Source organism: Anomaloglossus baeobatrachus, chromosome 4 (assembly GCF_048569485.1).
Source record: "Anomaloglossus baeobatrachus isolate aAnoBae1 chromosome 4, aAnoBae1.hap1, whole genome shotgun sequence".
NCBI classification, from domain to species: Eukaryota; Metazoa; Chordata; class Amphibia; order Anura; family Aromobatidae; genus Anomaloglossus; species Anomaloglossus baeobatrachus.
In genome coordinates this window covers 304,629,351-304,657,137 of record NC_134356.1, presented here as the reverse complement: position 1 = coordinate 304,657,137, position 27,787 = coordinate 304,629,351, and the positions used below count along the sequence as shown (strand labels likewise).

At 44.1% G+C, this 27,787-nt stretch overlaps 1 protein-coding gene across 2 annotated transcripts in view; it reads right to left on the bottom strand.

The window, feature by feature from the left end:
- SLC38A4 (solute carrier family 38 member 4) overlaps positions 1 to 27,787 on the bottom strand; it is a 205,666-nt gene that overhangs the window by 36,401 nt on the left and 141,478 nt on the right. For both annotated transcript variants that reach the window (XM_075344957.1, XM_075344958.1), the window contains exons 2-6: positions 6,372 to 6,599; positions 5,260 to 5,353; positions 4,732 to 4,847; positions 2,473 to 2,546; positions 2,106 to 2,198 (exon numbers count right to left, since the gene is read on the bottom strand). In XM_075344957.1, the coding sequence (XP_075201072.1) occupies positions 2,106 to 2,198; positions 2,473 to 2,546; positions 4,732 to 4,847; positions 5,260 to 5,353; positions 6,372 to 6,490 (496 nt within the window). In that variant the 5' untranslated portion in view covers positions 6,491 to 6,599. The remainder of the gene's footprint in view (positions 1 to 2,105; positions 2,199 to 2,472; positions 2,547 to 4,731; positions 4,848 to 5,259; positions 5,354 to 6,371; positions 6,600 to 27,787) is intronic.

The window sequence follows — 27,787 nt, the reverse complement described above, 5'->3', positions numbered from 1 at the left end:
CATTATAAAGCAACTAAAATATTTATGTGCATAAAATATTATCAATTACCTATGAAATATCATGACATTTATTCAAATATTATAGGAAATGCAGTCTTGTATTTAGCATTAAAAACCTATCTATTGAGGTCTATTTTTATTATAGCCTGAAGCCAACAAAGAAATTATAGGAAAACCCATATAATCACATAAAATACTGCACTGTCTATTATTTTAGCTTTCTTTTACATTTTTGTGGTTCTTTTATATTACTTTTACAATCAAAACACTTAAGCCACAAATGTTAAAAACGGTCTGTGCCTCTGAGGTCAAAGAAAGGAAAGTTTGGCAATGAAGAATTTCTGAGAAATGTCTTTAGGAGGATTTTAACATATTCAATCTATGCTACGCTTTCTTTACAGTGATGGTACCCTGTTCTGGGCATTCATAAATTTCCCATGAGGTCATGTTGCTATAAGCTAAGGATTTACCACATAAGGAGTTGTATGCTTTGTTTACTTTAAGGCAGAAACTGCAGAGGAAAAACTGAGTATCAAGGAAAAGATCATTTCAGTTTTTGTCATCTGATAGAAAAGACAAATGAATTATACCGAGAATCTAAAAATAAAAACCGGCAGATGTGTCAGTAAATGAGAGTGCCTTCTGTATGAAAAATACATGCATTAAAAGTAAAAGCTTGAAACTTAGTGATAAAACACCTAATTGTATGGATGAAGCCATTCATGATGACCCCACTCAAAAGTAAAAGACCTGCAATCGGAAAGGTATTTGCATCAATACATTTATTCTCGTAAAATATTTGGGACACACATTGATTGTTTGAATGGGGGAAAAAATATTATTATTTTTTTTTTTAAAACATAGTATTTTATGAGTGTATCTAGTGAAAAGTAATGATTATGTTTTCCTAATTTCTTTCCATAAATTTTCCATAAATTATGCCTATCATTAATCCACCTATTAACCAGAATTACAGAATTCCCATTGATACGTTTCAAAACAACCTCAAGGCTGTTTTGCCTTTTATTTCTAAGGCCACAGGCACACATTAAGTATCTGGTGAGTTTTTTTAACTCAGTACTTGTAAGCCAAAATCAGTAGTGGAATAATCGGAGGAAGAGTATAATTGAAACAGATATACCACTTCGGCATGTTATTGCCCACTACTGGTTTGGGCTTATGAAAGAGGATGCCAAAACATCTGCAAGTAGAAATCGCCATCTGTTTTCCCAAAATGGTGAACAAGAACAATTGCTCAGGAATATTAAAAACAGGAATTAAATAATACACTGTGTGTTTCCGCTGCGGAAGGAAAAAGAAGAGACACCATGTTAGGTGACACCTGTGAGGAAGTTACTAAAAATAAAAGGCCTGGCCAGGCCAAGACAAAGATGAATTAGCAATAGAACCCTCATCAATATGGATAGTTGTCAGTAAAGTGTGCTTATAGCTCCATCACCACAGAAGGGTGTTAGATTAGCCAGATTGCCTGGAGGACCTGAGCTGAGAGAAAGATCTGTGACCTAAGCAGAAAGGAAGATCAGTGACCCTAGCTGAGCAGAAGATTCGTGACCTATGCCTGTAACCCGTGCTCGCAGCAGAGCCGTTATCAACACCAGTAGAAGAACCGTAATTGACACCAGTAGAAGAACTGTAAATGACACCAATAGAAATACCTGAGAGCCCTAACTTCGTGGTCAAGCTGAAGACTTAGACGGTCAAAGTCTAGAGCCCCGACTCCATGGTCAAGCCGCATACTACACCTGGCAAGATCCAAAGTTGGGCCATTGCTTTCTGGGCTGAGATACAGTATTAAGTGGGGACTGTGATTGTATTCCTGATAACTGTGTTGCTAATTTATCGTATACCACTGTTACTTGTGATATCATTATCTTTCAAAATCTTTAATTTGTGTAAAGTTAATAAAACCGTTGTTGGTTGGGTCACCACTGCCTCCTGCGTTATTGCATCTGATCACCTTCAAAACTCTACACTTACAAATACTGAGGAATAAAACTCACCAAATACTCAATGCGTGCACGGGGCCTAAGGCTACATAAAACGGAAAATGCATGTGTCATTGAGGAATGCAATTATGAACTCACCGCCTATGTTTTGCATTGTGATGGATACGAAAGCAGCCAGTTTTCCAGGCCATCCAAAAGCTTTTTCACCCAATTTTTCATATATTAATGAACCTGTTAAAAAAACCCACATATATTTATCTTTTTGATAATTTGGACTAATGTCACTTTGACTTTTCACATTTTCAGTGTTGAATTATATATCCACCATAATCTTTAGGGAAGCTGATACGCAGTCTCAATTCTGATTAACATATGTTGATAAGCCTATGAACATATTGGAGGTACCATGGCGGGCACAGAGGAAAAACTACTGAACTTGGTGGAAGCATAAAATGACTGAATGAAATGCTTTCAATAGATATCTTACAAATGTAAACTGCCTTACCTCCTTCCTTTGCTGTCTTTAATAAAAGATGTACAGAATACAGTGATAAAATGGCAACGGCAATCAGAAGAAACCTAAAGATAACAGAACACATGTTTTGTTTCTCATGTTTTATGTAAGGCTTTGCATTTTTATAAGATTTAAAAAAATAACATAAAGAAGTGCAGTCTGCTCTGTGTTGACAAGTCTTAGAATTGTCCTACCCAACTGAATGGTATTTTACAAAAATTTATAGACAGTCTGCAGAAAAACCTGATACAGGTGAATGGAAATTAAATGAATGTGCTACAAATATGCTACATGTGCCCAAACCTGATTGATTAAAATTCAAACTCGAGATTTAAAGGGAACCTGTCACATGTAAAAACTCTATTACCTGCAGATATGGGGTTAATCTGCAGGTCAATAGCATTTGAATCCTGCTCAGCGCCTGCATATTAAACCCTGCTGCCGGGAGGAAAAGAACTTTAATCCTCCCAGCAGTGTTGAGGTTTAAATCATGGAGGCGGCGCCAGTGCGGGTTAGTCACGGCACTCTGCATTGAGATCGGCTGCTGTAACTCTGCCCTCCACACTGACTGACAACCTCCTTTAATGCTAACCAGCTGTCAGTCAGTGCCGGGGGTTTGGTTACAGCCACCACTCTCCATAAACAGAGCAGTGTCTGAGCCCGCGCCAGCACCGCCCCATGACTGAAACTAGAATGCTGACGGGAGGATTAAAAGCTAATTTCCTCCTGGCAGAGGGGTTCAATGAACAGTTACTAGGCAGGATTCAAATACTATTAACCTTCAGAATAACCCCATATTTGCAGGCTAAGTGTTTTTTTTTTTCAGGAGACAAGTTCCCTTTAAGAGAGTTTCCCAATTTTAAACATTTATTGTATATCCATGGCATATCATGTTTTTTTTTTCTAAAACAGGAATTATCTGATATCAGTTCCATCTGGTATGGTGTCTGCTGTCTGAAAAATTGAGGTGGAGAGTATATGGTGAGGTGGCTGTGCATATGTGTGGTTCTCTAAATTTACATCATGTAAAATCAGAGTATGCTTTCTAAACTCAATCCTATACAAAGTGATTGACAGTTCTTCTTGTGATCAAAGAAACTATATATTCTTGAGCTAAATATCTTTTTCTTTATGACATAGTTCTTTAGACAGAAAGCTATAGCAGACGTCAAGAGTGTAGTTGGGGGAAACTAGGTGCCAGGAAGGGTATTGACAAGCCACCTAGGTCATAGTATTTGGATGCAGAATCAGGTCAGTGTACTTAACCTTTGGCCCAGGTGAGGGTAAACCTAGCTCTGGCAGACTTCATAGGTTCACCTTCACACCACAAATGGGGGAGAATTCCAACCTTCTGTTGGACATCATTAACAATTGGTACCAAAGCAGCCATATGGATTACCATTGTACTATGTGTTGTGCACCATTGATCAGATTTAATTCATTCATACCAATATCTATCTTAGAAGTGTACGGTAGTTAAGGCAATTACAGTTCTGTCTTCTCCAAATACATACACTGCAATCATTCATGCTTATCTGACATGATTTATATACTATCTTTGTTCAAACAAGACTATTCAGCCAAACATCTGAATATAAAAAAATCAACTTGAGCCTGATGAGCCAGCAGTATTGTGCAATGCTTTTTCTTAAAAGATCATATTGCCCATAGTATGTATGTTCCTTCTTATAAGTTTATGTTCTGCCAGGTACCAGCTGATACAACTACCTTGAGCTCACTGGGTTTGAAATACAGTATGCTTGGAGAATAAAGGCCACTTTACACGCAGAGATAAATCTTTGGCACATCTGTGGTTGCAGTGAAGTCATGGACATATTGTTCCATTTGTACACAGCCACAAACCTGGCACTGATTGTCCACAATTTCACTGCAACCACAGATCTGCCGCAGATTTATCTCTGTGTGTAAAGTGGTCTTAAGTCAAGCAATTTTTTACATGATGTACCTAGAAGAACTAAGGAACCAATCACAAGCTGATCCCTGAGTTTAAAAACTGAAATTCTGGAGGGAGAGGCTCAACTTTTCTATTGTGATCTTTTGTTTGTGCTCGCAAACTGGTTTGAAAGTAATATGTATAGTTACCGGTTGGCAAAACATTTTTCAGTGGTATGGGCCTCTAGTCTATGGGATGATATCTAAACAGGTATATCATAAATGTATCCACACATAATAATTTACATAGTTGCTCTCATTTTTATGTACTTTGATTCGATAGTTAGCAGTACTTACACAAACAACACGATGCCTGTATTGGCCATGGCATAGGAAAGGCCGAGAATTCCACTGCCCATGATGGCATTCCCAAGGTTGAACACTGACATTCCAAAGGAAGTGGTTCCAGGATGCTTTTGGAAAAAGTCAAGAGAGGTTTTTTTTAAATTACTGGAATTTAAATTTTGTGAACTTATTTTCTGCCAAGAAGTCATAGATTTCTCAATCATTTGATGTTTTTTTTCTATAATGTGCGTAGAACTGTTGTGCAAGCAGAAGTTAATAATTATACACAATTCAAATTTATAAATTGCTAAAGTCGTGGGGTTAAGGACAATGTTTCACAAGGGAAATATCAGACTGAAAGTTGAAATCTAGATTAGAGTTAGTTAAATTATATATACACATAACTAGAAAGCACTAGATGTGTAGGCAAATGCCAGTAGGAGAAAAGAGGCTTAATAAAAAGACTAATATACAAAAGTAATGTAACATAAAAGGATTCGAACATTTTTATTTTATTTGATGCAGAAATACATTACTTACATGCTCTTCTGTGTAGTCATCTAATTTCTTATTTCCACCCATCCCGTTAGTTAGAAACTTTCGACTTTCGGCATCTTCTTCATTTACATATTGACTGAGAAAGTAATGATATATATCCATGTTATGAGCATGATACAGTTTACTAAACAATCTTAAATGCATGATACTCATTATTTTTAAGCCAAATAATTACACATTTATAAAGCTATGAAAATGGAATATTCTACAGTTTCATATTTATAGGACATATACTGAGTAAGATATTTCACTACTCCACTATATACTCACAACAGCAATCCTTCTGGCACATTTCTGAAGCTTGATGGTACACATGATTTGTTACCCAAGCCACAATCCATTTAGTTGTCACTTTCTACTTGTTATGTCATGTTATTCAGAACATGTTGAAGCTTATTTAAATGTTTTACTGTATACCGCTGCTCCTATATAAAACCTCTATACCTTGTACATAATCTAATTTTTACAAGTGAAGTACAATCGTTTCTTGTGCCCGATACCTAATACCTTTATATATTCATATTTTTAGCCTTGGGCTCATACATAAAAAGAAGCCTATGATATTGAATTCACTGGAAATGGAAAGAAATGGAGAAATACTCCAAATATACTGAGGCAAAGAATCCTTATTGAGCAAAAGCATGGAGGGTCAATTATACAGTTGTCTTATAACAGTATTAATTCCCCAATTATTATTATTTATTATTATAGCGCTATTTATTCCATGGCGCTTTACATATGAAAAGGGTTTACATAAAATCAAGTACAATAATCATGGACAATATGAGGCACAGACTGGTACAGGAGGAGAGAGGACGCTTCCCGCGAGGGCTCACAGTCTACAAGGGATAGGATACAGTATATTACGATGTACGCGTTATTAAAAAATTCTTAAACTATAGTATAGTAAAGCATATAATATTGGATGTGTCTCCTATCAGATGTTTAATTTGACAACTAGACAACAGCGACAGTATTGATTATTCTCATTGTGCCAGCTATAGAATATTTGACTTGTATCCTCTGCTTGTAACCAACGTAAAACTTCTTAGAAATTTGTGAATTGTTTAGGTTTGATGCTTCTGACAACTTACCTGTTTATAGTAACCTTTTCAACATCCATATCTTTGCAATATCCGTCTTCAGTGCTCTCTCCACTGTTGCTGTCATTATCAGGTTCAGTGTTGACTCTTTGCAGTTCCATGCGGTCCATTTTAAGCAGTCAGCAGTTAATGAATTGATGCACACCTTTCTTCAAAGCAAACACTATCGTTCTTATTAAGGGTTCTCACACCGTGTGTCAGTTTTCAGAACACTCTGTACTGCAAATAAAACATAAAGAAACCATTAAAAACCCTTCTGATAAGCATTGATTACTAATTTAACGTACTTACTACTATTGAACCTGAAAGCTTTTCCAGTTCTCTAATATTTCCACCTGAATAGTAACATCTATCTATCTATCTATCTATCTATCTATCTATGATTCTATCTATGATTCTATCTATATATCTATCTATCTATCTATCTATCTATCATAAATAGATGCAGGTTGGACTCCATTGTTGCAAAAAAATAGATCCTACTTAATAACCCATAGAAGAGACAACAACGTTTTGGTTCCTCCGGAACTTTTCTCAAGCAGTTACTGTGAAACGAAACATTGCTGTCACTTCTATGGGTTGTTAAAGATGATATATTTTTTTGCAACAATGATAGGTCATCAAAGTCTGATCGGCCGGGGTCCAACACCGAGCACTACGCCAATCAACTGTCCTAAATCCTAGCAGGCGGACGGAAATACTCACTTCCGGAGCTGCCCTGTCAACTAATAGTTGTCACAGATGGGTACTGCACATCTGCCTCCCATTCAAATCAATAGGAGGCGGATGTGCAATACTCGGCCGTGGCCGCTATCAGAACGGAGCATCTCCGGAACTAAGCATTTCCGGCCACCTGCTGCCGACTGAGCTGATTGGGGTGCGGGTTGTTGGACTTTGGCCAATCAAACATTGATGACCTATCTTAAGGGTATGCTATCAATGTAAAAGTAGTGGACAACCTCTTTAATGCACTGGCAACTCATTCTGCCTGTTTCAGTGCAATGCTTTTAAGGCTAGGTTAAAACTATAGTTGTGGAAAGTTGCCATATATGCAGAAACATCTGAAGTATGTGTCCAATATGCCCTTAAATTACAAGGTAATACTTTTTTATAGCACATATTTGGCTACCAGTAGATCGTGCGTCACAAATGTGGTGTAAACCAATATATAATTGGATATCTGATTATATATTGATTCTATTGGAGGTAGACCTTGTATATCAATTGCTGAATTGCTGGATTGTTGCATATAAAATACACTGTGACATTGCTTAATTCCTAATTACTGACGGAGAAAAATACAATGGCTTATGTTATTCCATAAGGCACATAAGTAACTGAATGAAAACGGAACAAGGTGCTTCTTATCTTCAGTTACTAAAATAATCCCTATGAGGAGAACATATATTTACACACACATATATAATTATCTATGATGCAAAATTATAACATTACAGAATATCTGAGTACAAATTCATAGTGAGAAAAAAAATCATTACTTACAGCCAACTTATACAAACTACTAACAATTATTCAGAATGTCATTTCCGGTAAATTGCCATTTTAAAAGTAGATGAAAGGCAGAATTAAATATTGAGTATTGAGTAGTCTACAAAAATATGCATGAGCTATAATTTGCTTTTCTAATGAGTACAAATTGTGAAATAAATCAGTATAAAATAAATTACAATATTGTTCTGTGAGAGTTAATTAGAAATAGAAAAGCGATTACTAAACTAACAAATAGTGAAATACAATAAAAATAAGAATATACCTCAAAGTCCACTCTGCCCACTTTGTATGGAACCGATTTTGAAAATCTTTTTTTGGTCAGATACAATTGTGAAGCGTTTTCCTGTGTCATACAGCTGTGTAATATTTAAAGACAAGAGGGAGTGTAAGCTCTAAACCAATCACAACCAAGATGAAGGACCAAACCTATCCAAGTTGCGTCAGATTCTGTAGATAAAACTAGATTACGCCAGACAATGTGTACTCAATGACTTTGGCTGTGTACATCTTCTTAAAAAAACTGGATATGTGTCCTGAAGCAAAGAATGATAACCGGTAGTTTAATAGACTACATTACTGTGCACTTGTTAAACTAGTCATATCCAAAATGATTTATACAGGGGTTAATGATGGTGCACGGGAAACAAGCAAATTGAACAGTAAGTCCAGAGTAACAATAAACAATTGAAAGCAACTTCTTCACTATTGTTATTTTGACTAACTCTCAAATGTTGTCAATGTATTTTCTTTCAATCGGTATTATAGATACACAATTGTGATACAGTGAACCAAATAATGAAAGGGTAAAAAATATTAGACTTGGTCATGTTTTATTAAATTTGAAAAATGATACAATTTCTCATGCCTTTAAGTGGCAAAAATATGTGAACCTCTGTTCTGGTGTGACCTCCTAGAGAAGCAATAACTGGCAATTGTTGATTAATCCTATACATCAGCTTGGAGAAAATTTAGCCTATTCCTCAATATAAACCAGCTTCAACTTTGATATGTTATCCTGTCATTCCCAATGATCTGCTCTCTTTAGGTCCTTCTACAATATATCTATAGGATTATAGTCAGAACTTTGAATTGCAAATTTCTAAATATAATTCCATAGTTCCATAGGTTGAAAAAAGACCTAGATCCATTTAGTTCAACCTTCCTCTACCAATTATACATTTTGTCATTGTCATTTATAACCAACAATGTTGTGTATACTGAGGAAATCATCCAGCCCTTTTTTAAAACTGAAATGTCATTACTACCTCTTGTGGTAGGACATTCCAAAATCTGACTGCTCTAACTGTAAAGATCCCTTTCCTATTTAGCTGCCGGAATCGCTTTTCTTCCTCTCACAGTGAATACCCCGTGGTCCTTAGTATTGGACTTTATTCTTCTTCAACCATTCTTTTGTAGAATACTTTGTGTTCTTTAACCCCTTACCGACATTAAACATACTAGGTACGTCATAGCTCATGTCGGTATAATCACCGCCGGCTGCTGCAATGAGTCCCGCACATGTCTGTTGATTTGTACAGCAGACATGTGCGGCTATCAGGTGCAGGTGGATCTACGATCCACCTACGGATCCACCTGCGCCTGTTAACCCCTTAGATCATGCTGTAAAAATGTCACAGCGCAATTTAAAGCACCGCAGCAGGTAACGTGCACTTACCCGCCGCCAATTGAGGCCCTATGACGTGATCATGGGGAGTCGATGGTTGCCATGGTAGCAGAGGGTCATATGATGACTCTTGTTGCTATCATGACTCACTTTCTGTTACAGATGGCAGAGTGCTTGCTGTAACAAAAGACAATTTCTGCCAATCTGAGCTGTGCAGCTTTGATCAGGAGAAATGAACAAGCGATCAGACTGCTAATCCATATAGCCCCTTGACAAAGGCTACACCAGCTAGCCAACACGCGCTGTCATTGTCAAATTTTTTTCCTCTGTATGGAGATTGCCTGATCCACAATGTAAATATTTTTATTTGCGCACAAAGCGATAAAAAACCTGGAAATCTTATTTGATTAGCCTGTTCAGTCCGGAGCACTGGACAACCATTATTTTACTTTATAGCCCCTTAGGAGAACAAGTAAAACCAATAAAAAAGTTAAAAAAGTTTTAAAAAATTAAAAAAAATATAAAAACCTAAAAGTTCAAATCACCCTACCATTCGCCCCATTGAAAATTAAAGAGTTAAAAAAGTACACATATTTGGTATTGACGCTTTAAAAAATGTCCGATCTATCAAAATGTAAAATCAGTTTATCTGATTGGTAAATGGCATAGTGGTAAAAAAAATACCAAATGCCAGCACTACGTTTTTAGGTCGTAAATTTTGCGCAAAATGCTATAGCAAAATGTTATAACAGGAGATCAAAAAGCAGCATTTGCGCAGATATGCTACAGTTAAAAATTTCAGCTCATAACACAAAAAATAAGCTGTTACTGAGCCCCTTATCCTGAAACATGAGAACACTACGGGTCGTGGAAAATGGCATAAAAGGTTTTTGGACAAACTTCTGAATTTTTTTAACCTCTTAGATAAAAGTAAGCCTATACATGTTTGGTATCTACAAACTCATACCGACCTGAGGCATCACACCAACACATCAGTTTTACCATATAGTGAACACGGGGAATGAAATAGCCCCAAAACAATCATGAAATCGCACTTTTTGTGCAATCTTTGCGCACTAAGGGGTACTTTGCACGTTGCGACATCGCTACTGCGATATCGTCGGGGTCAAATCGAAAGTGACGCACATCCGGCACCGGTAACGATGTCGCAATGTGTAAAGCCTAGATGAGCCGTTAAACGATCGCAAAAGCGTCGAAAATCGGTGATCTGTGTAGCGTCGGTCATTTTCATAATGTCGCACCAATAGGAGATACGATGTTGTTCCTCGTTCCTGCGGCAGCACTCATCACTGTGTGTGAAGCCGCAGGAGCGAGGAACATCTCCTTACCTGCCTCCACCGGCTATGTGGAAGGAAGGAAGTAGGCGGGATGTGTCTACGTCCCGCTCATCTCCGCCCCTCCGCTTCTATTGGCCGCCTGCCGTGTGATGTCGCTGTGACGCCGCACGACCCGCCCCCATAGGAAGGAGGCGGCTCGCCAGCCAGAGCGACGTCGCAGGGCAGGTAAGTGCGTGTGAAGCTGCCGCAGCGATAATGTTCGCTACGGCAGTTATCACAAGATATCGCATGTGCGATGGGGGTGGGTACTATCGCGCTCGGCATCGGTAGCTGATGCTAGCGATGTCGCAACGTGCAAAGTACCCCTTAGAATTTGTTATTTTCCAGTACACTGTATGCTAAAACTCATGATTTCATTTACAAGTACAACTCATCCAGCAAAAAACAAGCCCTCATATGGCAAGATAAATGGAAAAAAAAAAAAAGTTACAGCTTTTGGAAGAAAAGGAGCAAAGGAAAAAAACAAAAAAAAACGGAAAATCGGCGAAGGGTGAAGGGGTTAAGTCACCCCGCACTTCATACCCAATGTCCTCTTGAGAATCAGCTCATGGTCAGATGTTCTGACATTTTCCTTTAGAATTTGATAATATGATTCTGTTGCAATAGTGGTGGAGCACAGCTGGAATCCAATGGCTGGAGGAATACGAACAGGGAACAGCAAGCGGTAGAAGAGGTCCTTGGATGTAGCAATAGGAGAAGTGGACAACAACTTTGAGAAGAGTGGGAAAAGTCTGGATAAGGCAGTTCTCAGGAGCTGGAGACTGAACCTAGAAAAACAGCTAGGTACAATACTTAAGCAATGAGTGAATGTTCCATATTGCTGTAAGTAGGCCCATACAAGAAACAGATGGCTTCCACAGATTCAGAATGTGACATGTTAGTAAAGGGCAACTGCAGAACACAACAGCAGCCTCTAGTGTTAAGGAATTGAAATGCAGCACAATTATCAGGATTAATAATTTCAGCCACTAGGGGTCAATACGCAGAAGGACAACAGCATCCTGACAGATTCAGAATTCATTGTTCCATAAATAATGGCAAGGCATCCTGGCCCAGAGGCAGCTAAACATGCCCAAACCATGATATTTATATTTCACAGTTGGTATGTTGTAATGCAGTGTTTTTCCTTTCTCCAAACATAACGCTTCTCATTTAATCTAAAAAGTTGTATTTTGTTACTATTCATCCACAAAATACTGTTCCACTAGCCTTCTTGCTTGTCCAGGTGAACTTTAGCAAACTGTAGTTGGGCAAAAATCTTCTTTTTTAAGGGAAGTGCTTTTTCTTTTTGCAACCCTGCCATGCATGCCATTTTTGTTCAGTGTCCTCTTGATAGTGGACTCATTAACATTAGCTAGTGTGAGAGAGGCCCATATTTGCTTAGAGGTTACCTTGGGTTCCATTATGACCTCGCGGACTAAGGGGTGCTTCACACACAGCGAGATCGCTGCTGAGATCGCTGCTGAGTCACGGTTTTTGTGACGCAGCAGTGACCTCATTAGCGATCTCGCTGTGTGTGACACTGAGCAGTGATCTGGCCCCTGCTGTGAGATCGCTGCTCGTTACACACAGCCCTGGTTAGTTTTTTATTGTTGCTCTCCCGCTGATAAGCACACATCGCTCTGTGTGACAGCGAGAGAGAAACAATCCTGAATGTGCAGGGAGCAGGAGCCGGCGTCTGACAGCCTGCGGTAAGCTGTAACTAAGGTAAACATCGGGTAACCAAGGTGGTTACCCGATATTTACCTTCGTTACCAGCCTCCGCCGCTCTAAGCTGCCAGCGCCAGCTCCTGCTCTCTGCACATGTGGCTGCAGATGTGGCTGCAGTAGGTAATTAACCCGATGTGTACTGTAGCTAGGAGAGCAAGGAGCCAGCGCTAAGCAGTGTGCGCGGCTGCCTGCTCTCTGCACATGTAGCGACGTTATGATCGCTGCTGCGTCGCTGTGTTTGACAGCTAAGCAGCGATCATAACAGCGACTTACAAGGTCGCTGTTACGTCACAGAAAATGGTGACATAACAGCGACCTCGTTGTCGCTGTCGCTTACCTTTTAGATTGGAGGAGGATTTAGATTGCGGAGGATGATAATAGTCTTATTTGTACACAATCTTTGTACACAATCTTTCTGACGTTGCATTGTTGGAGTTCAGTCACTTTAGAGATGGTTTTGTAACCTTTTATAGCCAACGAGCATCCAAAATTATTCTTCTGAGGCCCACAGAAATTTCCATTGTTTTTGCCATGATATATTTCCACAAACGTGTAGAGAAGATCAGACTTTGAAAGATCCCTGTTCAACCGATTCAAACAAATCAAATTACATTTTAAATTATCTGCTTATACTAAAGGTGCACATACTTTTGCACAAAATTTATTTTGCTCATTTAAAAAAAAATGACAGTCATATATTTTTGGCTCATTTGTTTCATTTAATATTCCTTAACTACTTTTAGAAGTGTTCACAAACATTCAAGCATCACTGTATCATGAAAACTTTCATTCATTCATTACTTTACATAGGGTGTCTAATTAGGGAAAACCCCCTATGGGTACTCACTACCCACAGTATATTGTAGCACTTCATTATGAGGCCGGGGCCACATGGGGATCTACTGCGATCCTCGCATGACACTCGGCTCATGCTGGTAGCACAGCAGGAGCCGAGTTTCATGTGAGTGTCACTGTGACTGAGGTCCAATCGTGCGAGCGGACCTCAGCTGCGGGGGGCAGGCTCTGAGGAGGGGAGGGCCAGCACTGAGGAGGGGAGGGCCGATGCTGTGGAGAAGAGGGAGGGATTTATCTCCCTCTCTCCTCCATAGCCGGCTAATGCCATTCTCGCCCTGTACTCGCGGTACACCGGTGTAACGCGAGTGCAGTGCGATTTTTCTCTTTCCCCATACACTTGAATGGGTGTGAGAGAAAGAGTCTCGCATTACAGTCGCAGCATACCGATTAGGGCTGAGAAAATAATCACTCATGGGTGCTGGCACGTAGAGTAATATTGGTCCGAGTGGAATGCGATGTTTTATCACATTCCACTCGCACCAATTTTCATGCCGTGTGTTTTAGGCCTTAGAGTGAAATAGGTCTCACACAAGTACTCACTTTTTAGCTAAAATTTGCTAAAATACATGAGCAGGAATTTGTAGCACATACATTCCTAACTAGAATTGTATACTGTATTAAAAGAAAGCAATTGTTTTTAACAAGTTTAATGAATTTGTCTGATAAAAGATTAACAATAAAACAGTCCTTTGTTGCTAGAATATGCAGTACATCCATTAAAGCACTTTTCTGAGTTTTGTTTTTTTTCACTGGCAGAGTGATATCACTAATGTCTGTTTCTTGAATACTTACCAGTCTTCTTTTCTTTCCAGTGAGAGGAACAAAATTATAATCTTGTGATACTTTTTAATAGCTAACTAAAATAAAGAGATGTTACCAAGCAAGCTTTCGAGACATCTCAGGTCCCTTCATCAGGCATGGTATGACAAAATATCTGTCATACCATGCCTGATGAAGGGACCTGAGATATCTCGAAAGCTTGCTTTGTAACATCACTTTATTTTAGTTAGCCATTAAAAAGTATCACAAGATTATAATTTTGTTCCTCTCACTGAGAGCATTCAATAATTTTTCAACTGGCTAACACGGTACCAAAATCTTTTCTTCCCGACACAGCTTGGAACCGCAGCCTCTGTCTGACTGGAAGGCGGAACTAATGATGACAGAGCTATGAAGCCATGTTCTGGCTCCCATAGACTTACATTGAGAAGTGACTTCTGATTCCCCCAGCAAACACTGGAGCGATCCAGCTAATCACAACCAGCAGAACAAGACCGGAGTGGCTCCAAGAACAGCAAAAGATAGCTGCTGATAAGAAAATTATTAGGGACAAGGAACATGCATCAGTGATACCACTCCTGGCTCGAAATAAAAACAATTCTGGACTGATGCTTTAAGGCTTATTTTTCTCTTGACAGTCAAATGGTTTGCATCACATATAATTAAAAATAAAGAAAAACAAAAATTATGTACTCCAAAATTTTTGACATTTCTAGCTTTAAATATGGAGATTATGCCCATCTTTGTCTGCAATTTTTAGCATCAAATTTATTGTGAAAGTCTTTTTAGTTATGGCATAACTACATATATATAGTAACTGGAGGACCAAAGACTTTTTTTCTCAATTTAGTGTTCCATTTGATATTTTGCAAAACGACAAGAAGGCTGGTGATTAATTTTGAGACACTTCATATAGTTTCTCATTTGTCTGACTTACCTATCTAGAGGGGGCTTTACATGCAACGATATCACTAATGATATGTTGACGGGGTAACGGAATTTGTGACACACATCCGGCCTTGTTAGCGATGTGGTTGCGTGTGACACCTATGAGCGAGTGTTAACGATCAGAAATACTCACCTAATCGTTGATAGTTGACATGTCGTTCATTTCCCAAAAATCGTTCCTTGTTCTGGACGCAGGTTGTTTGTCGTTCCTGAGGCAGCACACATTGCTATGTGTGACACCCCGGGAACGACGAGCAACAACGTACCTGCGTCCTCCAGCAACGAGGTGGGCGTGTCGTTAATGCGGCTGATCTCCGCCCCTCCGCTTCTATTGCACGCCTGCCGTGTGACGTTGCTGTGACGCTGCACAAACTCCCCCTTAAAAAAAGAAGTTGTTCGCTGCCCTCAGCGACATCGCTAGGAAGGTAAGTATGTGTGACGGGTCCTAGCGATATTGTGTGCCACTGGCAGCGATTTGCCCGTGACGCACAAACGACGGGGGCGGGTGCTTTCGGTAGCGACATTGCTAGCGATGTTGCTGCGTGTAAAGTGCACTTTAGTCTCTGAAGTTGATCTATAAACAAAACAACATATAAAATGTTTACAAAAGTAAACAAGTAAAAAATAATATATGGTGCAAGAAATATTTTTGCTGAATGTTCTCATTCAGTTCACCAAAGGTAATGTGTCAAACCGGGGTCTATGACATAATTTTCATTGATTTTATCACATTTGTTTGCATACAACAAACAAAAGAAATCTAAAAATAACAACTACAATTAATATGCATTTTATTACCAAGGTTAGAGAGGACCTCTCAGGTCTCCTGACTTGTCTTGTTTAGCAAATATTTGTATTTCCCATGAAATAACAACTGTGGAGCATCTTTTCTTAGACCTCTGCCTTGTGACCTGGAATTGTGTGCATAAATCGACAGCTGAGCGTTATCATTCCCTTTGTCAGTAGGTGATGTCCCTACACGGTAAGCTCTGATTGCACAGCGTCAGACCGTACAGGGACATACTCTTAAGGCCATGTCACACACAGCGACAACGACGACGACTTCGCTGCTAAGTCGCCATTTTCTGTGACGTAGCAGCGACCTTGCCGTCGTCGTTGCTATGTGTGACATCTAACAACGATCAGACCCCTGCTGCGAGATCGCTGCTCGTACTTGAATTTTTTGATCGCTGCTATCCCGGTGCGCCTCATGAATCCTTGTGTTTGACACCGTAGCAACGATGATCGCGACGACGCTGAAGGCAGTGACATGGGCTGAAGACCGTCGAGGTCATTATGATCGCTGCTGCGTCGTTGCTTAAAACTACATGTTTGACAGCTAAGTAGCGATCATGTAATGACTTACAAGGTCGCTGTTGCGTCACAGAAAATGGTGACGTAACAGCAACGTCGTTGTCGCTGTCGTTGTGTGTGACTCCAGCTTTATGATAAAGGAGTTAGGAACACCGGATATGTCAATTTACCAGGAGCAGCATAAAGCAGAATTCTAAGCAAAGATGTTCCAGAATTAGTGTTTTTAAGGATAAAACAAGTATTTACGAAATTGACAAATACGTTATAAACATCATGCCTTACGTATTCAATTCAACAGGACCCTTACGCAGTCTCAAATCTAAAATACGTTTCATATGAACGCTCGCGTAGTCTTTGCACACTGAATAACAGAATGATATTTGCTGTTCTAGTACATCAATGCCATTACTGTGACTTTATAGTTCATTGTGATATCCAGCACTGTTGGCAGACTTCAAAAATTGGTCAGCAACAAAAAAAAATCTGTCATTTTGCTTCTCTGCTTCAGGTTTCTATGGAAATATGTTCTAACATTGAGAGCTGTGAAGCAACACCAGCAGTGAAATATACCTTTCAGAAATAGGGTTTTCCCCCAATAATCATTGGACACCTCTGTAACTTGGCATTAATATAAGTAATATACAATATTAATATTTACCCATGTAGATAGCGCTATAAATTCCACAGCGTTTTACATCCATCAGAAACACTGTCCCCATTGGGACTCACAATGTAGAGTCTCTATCTGTATGTCTTTGGAGTGTGGGAGGAAACCGGAGAACCCGGAGGAAACCCACGCAAACACGGGGAGAACATACATATGTGGCGCCCCTGAGGCTTCCGTCGCCACAGGTCATTGCACCCCATCCAGCGGTGTGATGCCCCATTCTGAGAGAGGAAGAGAGTGAACTCCGGTCCCCTGGTAAATCCACACTACACCCATTGCTAGGAACACACTGGGACCAGGGAAAGTGGCAGACAGCCCACCCATGCTGTATGCTGGGAGGGGTCGTAAGACCCATCCCTGCTCCTATAGGGTAGAACAGGGCAACTGGGGAGGTGGGAGGAGCCATCTGAGAGCAGACACAGAGAGGAAGGTCAAGTTTAGTGAGTCTACCTCAGGGAGGGAGAGAGTGAGCATGTAGTTGGAGAAGAAGAACGAGAAAAAGGAGGGAGGAGGAGGCCTGCTGGAGGCAGGCAAGGAGGAGAAAAGAAAGAAAGAAAGAAGGAAAGAAAGGCTCCAAGTCAGTCAGGAGCTGAGAAACAGAAAGAGACGCTTCCTGGTGAAGATCCTGGGACTCGGAGGGTCCAGGTGACACCACGCAGAGAACAGAAGGAGTCGCAGGGCCACGGGTAGTCTGTAGAGCTGTCCAGGGCAGTTTAGAGCTGTGGTGGCCTGTTCCACAAGAACATCGGTGGAGTGATCAAGCTGCGACAGGGGACGGTCCCTAGAGACTGGAGGAGTGCAAAGACAATCTCCAAACAGTAAAAAACCGAGGCCCAGGGAACGTTGTAGACTCCCAGGGCCAGAACCCATAGCAGACCTTTCAGAAAAGGGGTAATCAGCCGACAGGTGACCCCCCAGCCTGGAGGCTGTAGTGGAGGCCAAGCCAGGTTTATTCTATCAAAGGCAAGGCTAAGGAAGACAGCAGAAGAAAGAGACACTAAGAGAAGGGTACCGGCTTTCACTCTCAGAACCACCCAGAAACGGTGGAGGTCCCTGACGGTGGTCCCAGCAGTCCAAGGGTCCCTACAGTACTGTGACAAGAAGTGTGAGTAAAGAACTTGAACTGCACCCTTGGAGTGATCTCTGTTATTTCAGCTGCATAGACATTCACAAGCACCAACTGTGCCCCGGGCATTGCTCCACCTGTGGGGAGCAGAACCACCATTGCTGCTATAAACACCATCCTGGAGGCCCCACACAGCAGCAGCGGCTTAATAGCCACATACCACAGGTGGCGTCACGAACACAAACATTATTAAGCAAGCCACATATTCTACTGACACCCACCAGGGCCACGGAGCCGGGCCCAGCCACCACTGACTACAACCGGACTAGTCCGGCCCGGCACCAGGTGTCCCATAGCCCTGGGGTGGGCGAGTCAACTTTGGCGTCACGAACAGGATTTCGTGCCTGGTCCCACCGGGTACTGTGCGCCTGAAGAATTGCGCTTAAAAGACTGTGTTACTGCGTGTTTCACTGTGAAAACTGCCGCCATTAGCGCTACAGAGAGCGGGAAGAAGGGGGGCGTGCCAGAAGAAAGGGCGCGAAGAGAAGTCCCGCCCCCTTGGCCTTGCCCAGAAAGAGCGCGAAGCAGTGCCCGCTATGCAGAGCGGAGGAGAGAGAAAATGGCTCCTGTAAGCGGAGGCCAGGGGGAGCTCACCTGGATCAGGCCTGTGACCGCCGCTGAGCTGGAGGCTGAGGTCGGAAGGATGGCTGACGGGATGAAGAAGCAAAGCGGACGGGAGACAGCCGCGTGGGGGAAGGAGATGGTGCTGGCCATGAGGAGTCTGCAGAAGTCTGTGCAGCGAGGCCTGAGTGGGGGTGATGCCCACGTCCATCCAGAGTCCACACCAGCGATGGCGATCCTGCTGCAGAACATCTCCAGCCTAGATCTGGGTGAGTCCCATGCTGCCCCTGCTGGCGCGAGTGCCCCAACCCCCGCTGCCATGCCCGTGGTCCCTGGAGAGATGCCCGGCACGGCGACGTCGATCCAGGCCGCAGCCACGCCAGGTGCGGCCCGCCAAGATTTCGCCGCCGGAGCGATGCCCATCCACACCGCAGCAGCGACGCCAAGCCCGGCCCGTCCAGCTCAGGCCCCAGCAGCGATACCCCGCTCGGACCAGCAAGATCCCGCCGCAGCGGCGACGTTAATCCACGCCGCAGGCGCGGCCCGCCAAGACCAGCAGACGCAGACTGTGCTGACCGCTGTCTACCTGCTGCCAGGTGGGGAGCCGGAGAAGAATCCCTACATGTAAAGAAGTAAGAAGCAGCTGAACTGTATATAGCCCCTGTCAGCCCCTTATGCTTTGTGAAGATGTCCCTTTTGTGCTGCCCTAATGTTCTTTTTGAAGATGACACCCTTCTCTGCCTAACTGCCCCATGTGCTTTTTGAAGAAGTCACCCCCCTTTGTTTATGTACCGGGCCACTAGACTGGAATGTGGTCCCTGGTAAATGTGATGTGTAAAGTGTCCTGTGTAACCAGGCCACTGGACTTAGTGGCTGGTTTTGTTTTCCACTTTGTTGATTGAAAGAAACGAACTGCCAGGCTACTGGACTTGTTGTAGCCAACAATGTAATTAGTTGCACGCGTTGTGCCCCATACCAGAATTATGGGGGATGTGCCCAAACCGTGCAATGAACTGGAAGTGCACACATAGTTTTCTTTATAAGAAGTTCGCAACGTTTAAGTGCCTATGCCTCCCATAAAGGGAAGAAATGTTTTATTGTTTTATATTGTTCATAACAAAAATGTTTTGCAGTTCTACCACATGTTTTTGTTGTTTTTCAGCCCGAGGACATGCTGGGATTTGCTTTGGGGGAGTGTGGCGCCCCTGAGGCTTCCGTCGCCACAGGTCATTGCACCCCATCCAGCGGTGTGATGCCCCATTCTGAGAGAGGAAGAGAGTGAACTCCGGTCCCCTGGTAAATCCACACTACACCCATTGCTAGGAACACACTGGGACCAGGGAAAGTGGCAGACAGCCCTCCCATGCTGCATGCTGGGAGGGGTCGTAAGACCCATCCCTGCTCCTATAGGGTAGAACAGGGCAACTGGGGAGGTGGGAGGAGCCATCTGAGAGCAGACACAGAGAGGAAGGTCAAGTTTAGTGAGTCTACCTCAGGGAGGGAGAGAGTGAGCATGTAGTTGGAGAAGAAGAACGAGAGAAAGGAGGGAGGAGGAGGCCTGCTGGAGGCAGGCAAGGAGGAGAAAAGAAAGAAAGAAAGAAGGAAAGAAAGGCTCCAAGTCAGTCAGGAGCTGAGAAACAGAAAGAGACGCTTCCTGGTGAAGATCCTTGGACTCAGAGGGTCCAGGTGACACCACGCAGAGAACAGAAGGAGTCGCAGGGCCACGGGTAGTCTGTAGAGCTGTCCAGGGCAGTTTAGAGCTGTGGTGGCCTGTTCCACAAGAACATCGGTGGAGTGATAAAGCTGCGACAGGGGACGGTCCCTAGAGACTGGAGGAGTGCAAAGACAATCTCCAAACAGTAAAAACCGAGGCCCAGGGAACGTTGTAGACTCCCAGGGCCAGAACCCATAGCAGACCTTTCAGAAAAGGGGTATTAAGTAGAGATGAGCGAACCGGTCCCGGTTCGGCTCGAGGTCGGTTCGCCGAACGGAGCTCCCGTTCGAGTTCGGCTCGTCGAACGTTCGACGAACCGAACTCGAACTGCATAGGAAACAATGGCAAGCAATCACAAACACAGAAAACACCAAGAAAAAACCCTCAAAGGTGTCCAAAAGGTGACAAACAACTCACAACACATGGGAAAGTGACAATGACATATACTCATGTGAAAACAAAAGAGCTGGACAAGGAAAAAGAGGAGGACACACAGATATATGAGTATATGCAAGGAAACATCGATTCCATTATTGTGCAACTTGAGCCCTGCTCATTTTAGGCTTCCAATCTGGATAAATTGCCTGAGCTCGCCACGTACGCCTTGGGGATCTTGTCATGTCCTGCAGCCAGCGTTCTCTCGGAACCTGTCTTCAGTGCTGCTGGTGGTCTGCTGGCAGATAAGCACACGCGTCTGTCCACTGACAATGTGGACATGGCTCTCAGAGGACTTTTCTTCCCCTGGGTCAGCCAGGGGACGGGAAAGGCACGCGTATTTTTGAGAGTGCTTCATGCAAAGCATCTTTTTCTTTTTCAAAAGGGGGCTCAACCGATGCCAGTCAAGTGGGGTGTGTGTGGCCCAGTTAGTGGCAACGAAGGAGACTGTGGTTGGAGTCCCCTCGCTGTGTCTCTAAAAGACACAAAATGAACAAATCATGGCTCTCAGAGGACTTTTCTTCCCCTGGGTCAGCCAGGGGACGGGAAAGGCACGCGTATTTTTGAGAGTGCTTCATGCAAAGCATCTTTTTCTTTTTCAAAAGGGGGCTCAACCGATGCCAGTCAAGTGGGGTGTGTGTGGCCCAGTTAGTGGAAACGAGGGAGACTGTGGTTGGAGTCCCCTCGCTGTGTTTCTAAAAGACCCAAAATGAACAAATCATGGCTCTCAGAGGACTTTTCTTCCCCTGGGTCAGCCAGGGGACGGGAAAGGCACGCGTATTTTTGAGAGTGCTTCATGCAAAGCATCTTTTTCTTTTTCAAAAGGGGGCTCAACCGATGCCAGTGAAGTGGGGTGTGTGTGGCCCAGTTAGTGGAAACGAGGGAGACTGTGGTTGGAGTCCCCTCGCTGTGTTTCTAAAAGACCCAAAATGAACAAATCATGGCTCTCAGAGGACTTTTCTTCCCCTGGGTCAGCCAGGGGACGGGAAAGGCACGCGTATTTTTGAGAGTGCTTCATGCAAAGCATCTTTTTCTTTTTCAAAAGGGGGCTCAACCGATGCCAGTCAAGTGGGGTGTGTGTGGCCCAGTTAGTGGAAACGAGGGAGACTGTGGTTGGAGTCCCCTCGCTGTGTCTCTAGAAGAACCAAGATGAACAAGTCATGGCTCTCAGAGGACTTTTCTTCCCCTGGGTCAGCCAGGGGACGGGAAAGGCACGCGTATTTTTGAGAGTGCTTCATGCAAAGCATCTTTTTCTTTTTCAAAAGGGGGCTCAACCGATGCCAGTCAAGTGGGGTGTGTGTGGCCCAGTTAGTGGAAACGAGGGAGACTGTGGTTGGAGTCCCCTCGCTGTGTCTCTAAAAGAACCAAGATGAACAAGTCATGGCTCTCAGAGGACTTTTCTTCCCCTGGGTCAGCCAGGGGACGGGAAAGGCACGCGTATTTTTGAGAGTGCTTCATGCAAAGCATCTTTTTCTTTTTCAAAAGGGGGCTCAACCGATGCCAGTCAAGTGGGGTGTGTGTGGCCCAGTTAGTGGAAACGAGGAAGACTGTGGTTGGAGTCCCCTCGCTGTGTTTCTAAAAGACCCAAAATGAACAAATCATGGCTCTCAGAGGACTTTTCTTCCCCTGGGTCAGCCAGGGGACGGGAAAGGCACGCGTATTTTTGAGAGTGCTTCATGCAAAGCATCTTTTTCTTTTTCAAAAGGGGGCTCCACCGATGCCAGTCATGTGGGGTGTGTGTGGCCCAGTTAGTGGAAACGAGGGAGACTGTGGTTGGAGTCCCCTCGCTGTGTTTCTAAAAGACCCAAAATGAACAAATCATGGCTCTCAGAGGACTTTTCTTCCCCTGGGTCAGCCAGGGGACGGGAAAGGCACGCGTATTTTTGAGAGTGCTTCATGCAAAGCATCTTTTTCTTTTTCAAAAGGGGGCTCAACCGATGCCAGTCAAGTGGGGTGTGTGTGGCCCAGTTAGTGGAAACGAGGGAGACTGTGGTTGGAGTCCCCTCGCTGTGTCTCTAAAAGAACCAAGATGAACAAGTCATGGCTCTCAGAGGACTTTTCTTCCCCTGGGTCAGCCAGGGGACGGGAAAGGCACGCGTATTTTTGAGAGTGCTTCATGCAAAGCATCTTTTTCTTTTTCAAAAGGGGGCTCAACCGATGCCAGTCAAGTGGGGTGTGTGTGGCCCAGTTAGTGGAAACGAGGGAGACTGTGGTTGGAGTCCCCTCGCTGTGTTTCTAAAAGACCCAAAATGAACAAATCATGGCTCTCAGAGGACTTTTCTTCCCCTGGGTCAGCCAGGGGACGGGAAAGGCACGCGTATTTTTGAGAGTGCTTCATGCAAAGCATCTTTTTCTTTTTCAAAAGGGGGCTCAACCGATGCCAGTCAAGTGGGGTGTGTGTGGCCCAGTTAGTGGAAACGAGGGGGACTGTGGTTGGAGTCCCCTCGCTGTGTCTCTAAAAGAACCAAGATGAACAAGTCATGGCTCTCAGAGGACTTTTCTTCCCCTGGGTCAGCCAGGGGACGGGAAAGGCACGCGTATTTTTGAGAGTGCTTCATGCAAAGCATCTTTTTCTTTTTCAAAAGGGGGCTCAACCAATGCCAGTCAAGTGGGGTGTGTGTGGCCCAGTTAGTGGAAACGAGGGAGACTGTGGTTGGAGTCCCCTCGCTGTGTCTCTAAAAGAACCAAGATGAACAAGTCATGGCTCTCAGAGGACTTTTCTTCCCCTGGGTCAGCCAGGGGACGGGAAAGGCACGCGTATTTTTGAGAGTGCTTCATGCAAAGCATCTTTTTCTTTTTCAAAAGGGGGCTCAACCGATGCCAGTCAAGTGGGGTGTGTGTGGCCCAGTTAGTGGAAACGAGGGAGACTGTGGTTGGAGTCCCCTCGCTGTGTCTCTAAAAGAACCAAGATGAACAAGTCATGGCTCTCAGAGGACTTTTCATCCCCTGGGTCAGCCAGGGGACGGGAAAGGCACGCGTATTTTTGAGAGTGCTTCATGCAAAGCATCTTTTTCTTTTTCAAAAGGGGGCTCTACCGATGCCAGTCAAGTGGGGTGTGTGTGGCCCAGTTAGTGGAAACGAGGGAGACTGTGGTTGGAGTCCCCTCGCTGTGTCTCTAAAAGAACCAAGATGAACAAGTCATGGCTCTCAGAGGACTTTTCTTCCCCTGGGTCAGCCAGGGGACGGGAAAGGCACGCGTATTTTTGAGAGTGCTTCATGCAAAGCATCTTTTTCTTTTTCAAAAGGGGGCTCAACCGATGCCAGTCAAGTGGGGTGTGTGTGGCCCAGTTAGTGGAAACGAGGGAGACTGTGGTTGGAGTCCCCTCGCTGTGTCTCTAAAAGAACCAAGATGAACAAGTCATGGCTCTCAGAGGACTTTTCTTCCCCTGGGTCAGCCAGGGGACGGGAAAGGCACGCGTATTTTTGAGAGTGCTTCATGCAAAGCATCTTTTTCTTTTTCAAAAGGGGGCTCAACCGATGCCAGTCAAGTGGGGTGTGTGTGGCCCAGTTAGTGGAAACGAGGGAGACTGTGGTTGGAGTCCCCTCGCTGTGTTTTACATGCTTTTAGAAGGGCATGACATGGCTTGGAGGTTGACTTTCATCATCTGCAAACTGTTGGCTACCAAAATGCTGCCTTTCCAACAAATGTGGTTATAGACAATGAGGAACATACTGATGAAGATGAGACGCAGATACCCGATTGGGATGACAACTTAAATATTCGGTCAGGGCAAGAAGAGGCTCTGTCTGAGGGGGAGGGGAGTGCAAACACAACAATTGATGATGAAGTCCTAGATCCCACCTACTGTCAACCCACAGTCAGACACTCGAGGAGGTCAACAGAGGCGGTGGAGGAGGATGCAACCGACGTCGAAGTAACCTTGCGCCTTCCTGGACACAGTCGGAGCACTGGTAGCACGTCTACAACTGCATCCTCAGCCAACACTCTGCCTCTGAGCATTATTCGGGGTGGATCAACAGGTCGCATGGCCTCTAAGCCTTGCCTAGCCTGGTCCTTTTTTGACATAAAAAAAGATCGCCCTAATTATGTGATCTGTAACATTTGGCATGGTTATCTTAGAGGTCAAAACCTCAGCAGTTTGACAACTTCTTCCATGAATCGTCACATGAATAAATATCATATGGCCTGGTGGGAAGCTCACCGTGCTGCAATGCGGCCTAGCGGAGCCAACCATCCACCGCCTGCCCCTTCCAGTGCATCCGCGCGCTCGTCATCTTCTAGGACTGTGGGGACAGCTGTCACACCTGTTTTTCCACCCACAACTTCCACCACTGTAACCGCAACAGGCAGTTTGCTTGGTAGGTCGTCAGTTGGTTTGGAAGGGGAAACAAGTGATTGTGTACAGCTCTCTCAAACATCAATAGCACCAACGTTGGATGAAGGCAACATCATGTCTCCGCCTGCACTTTCCTCACAAACCTGCATTTTTCCAGGGACACCCTACTCAACACCGTCTACACACAGCAGCCAGATCTCTGTCCCTCAGATGTGGTCAAATAAAAGGCCACTTCCTGCGACCCATGACAAAGCTAAGAGGTTGACTCTATCCCTCTGTAAGCTGTTGGCTACCGAAATGCTGCCTTTCCGCCTAGTGGACACACAGGATTTTAGAGACCTTATGTCTGTCGCTGTGCCCCAGTACCAGATGCCTAGTCGCCACTACTTCTCTAAGAAAGGTGTGCCCGCGCTACACCAGCATGTCACACACAACATCACCGCTTCCTTGAGAAACTCTGTGTGTGAACGGGTGCATTTCACCACTGATACTTGGACCAGTAAGCATGGACAGGGACGTTACATGTCGCTGACTGGCCACTGGGTAACTATGGTGATAGATGGTGAAGGGTCTGCTGCACAAGTCTTGCCGTCCATACGACTTGTGTGTCAATCCTCTGTCTGTCCAAGTTCCGCCACTGCTTCTGCATCCTCCACCTCATCTGGGTCCTCCACCTCCGCCCCAAGCCTGCCTGGTCAGGCCACCAGCGTTCTCACTGCGCAGAAGGAATCACGCAACCCTCATTACTATGCTGGCAGCAGAGCGCAACGGCATCAGGCGGTCTTTAGCTTGACATGTCTTGGGAATAAGAGTCACACAGCTGAGGAGTTGTGGTCAGCTCTGCGGTCCGAGTTTCATAAATGGTTGTCTCCACTCAACCTGCAGCCTGGTAAGGCCGTGTGCGACAATGCTGCAAACCTGGGTGCGGCACTTCGCCTGAGCAAGGTGACACACGTACCTTGTATGGCTCACGTGTTGAACCTTGTCGTCCAGCAATTTTTAACACACTATCCCGGCCTAGATGGCCTTCTGAACAGGGCACGAAAACTGTCTGCTCACTTCCGCCGTTCAAGCGCCGCAGCTGAGCGACTTGCATCGCTCCAGAAGTCTTTCGGCCTGCTGGTTCATCGCCTGAAATGCGATGTGGCGACACGCTGGAATTCAACTCTCCACATGTTACAGCGACTGTGGCAGCACCGCAGAGCCATGGTGCAATACGTCATGACGTATAGCCTGGGCCAACGAGATGCAGAGGTGGGGCAGATCACCCTGATGGAGTGATCTCAGATCAAGGACCTATGCACCCTTCTGCACAGTTTCGACATGGCGACGAATATGTTTAGCGCTGACAATGCCATTATCATCATGACGATTCCAGTCATTTACATGCTGGAGCACACGCTAAACACTATTCGGAGTCAGGGGGTGGGACAACAGGAAGGGGAGGAACTACAGGAGGATTCATATGCGCAAGACACAACAACATCACCAAGGTCCAGACGTTCATCATCACCAACGCGGCAGGCATGGGACCATGGGGGACAGGGATCAACAAGGGTGCATGGTAGCAGGAGAGATGTTGAGGAAGGTGCAGGAGGACATGAAGATATGGAGGACGAACTGTCCATGGACATGGAAGACTCAGCAGATGAGGGGGAGCTTGGTCAAATTTCAGTTGAAAGAGGTTGGGGGGAGATGTCAGAGGAAGAAAGAACGGTTAGCACCTCTATGCCACAAACACAGCGTGGACTTGGTCCGCGTGGCTGCGCAAGACACATGAGTGCCTTCTTGTTGCACTACCTCCAACATGACCCTCATATTGTCAAAATTAGAAGTGATGATGACTACTAGCTTGCCACACTATTAGATCCCCGGTACAAGTCCAAATTTTGTGACATAATTCCACCCATAGAAAGGGACGCACGTATGCAGGAGTATCAGCAGAAGCTGTTACTCGATCTTAGCTCGGCTTTTCCACCAAACAACCGTGCAGGTGAAGGGAGTGATTCTTCCAGTTGGAACTTGACAAACATGGGACGGCCTCGTCATCTTCAACAGTCTACCCGTACCAGTAGGACCGGATCTGGTGCTGGTAACAGCAATTTTATGGAATCTTTTAATAATTTTTTTAGACCCTCCTTTGCAAGGCCACCAGAGACAACAAGTCTGACACATAGTCAACGGATGGAGAGGATGATACAGGAGTATCTCCAAATGAACATCGATGCAATTACTTTTCTAATGGAGCCTTGCTCCTTTTGGGCTTCAAATCTAGAAAAATGTCCAGAGCTCTCCAGTTACGCCTTGAAGATTTTGTCGTGTCCAGCTGCCAGCGTTGTCTCTGAACGTGTCTTCAGTGCTGCTGGGTGTGTGCTGACAGATAAGCGCACGCGTCTGTCCAGTGACAATGTGGACAGACTGACGTTCATCAAAATGAACAAGTCATGGATCCAGAATGAATTTACTACCCCTGTGTCATCCTGGGGAGAGTAAATGCTTGTGGAT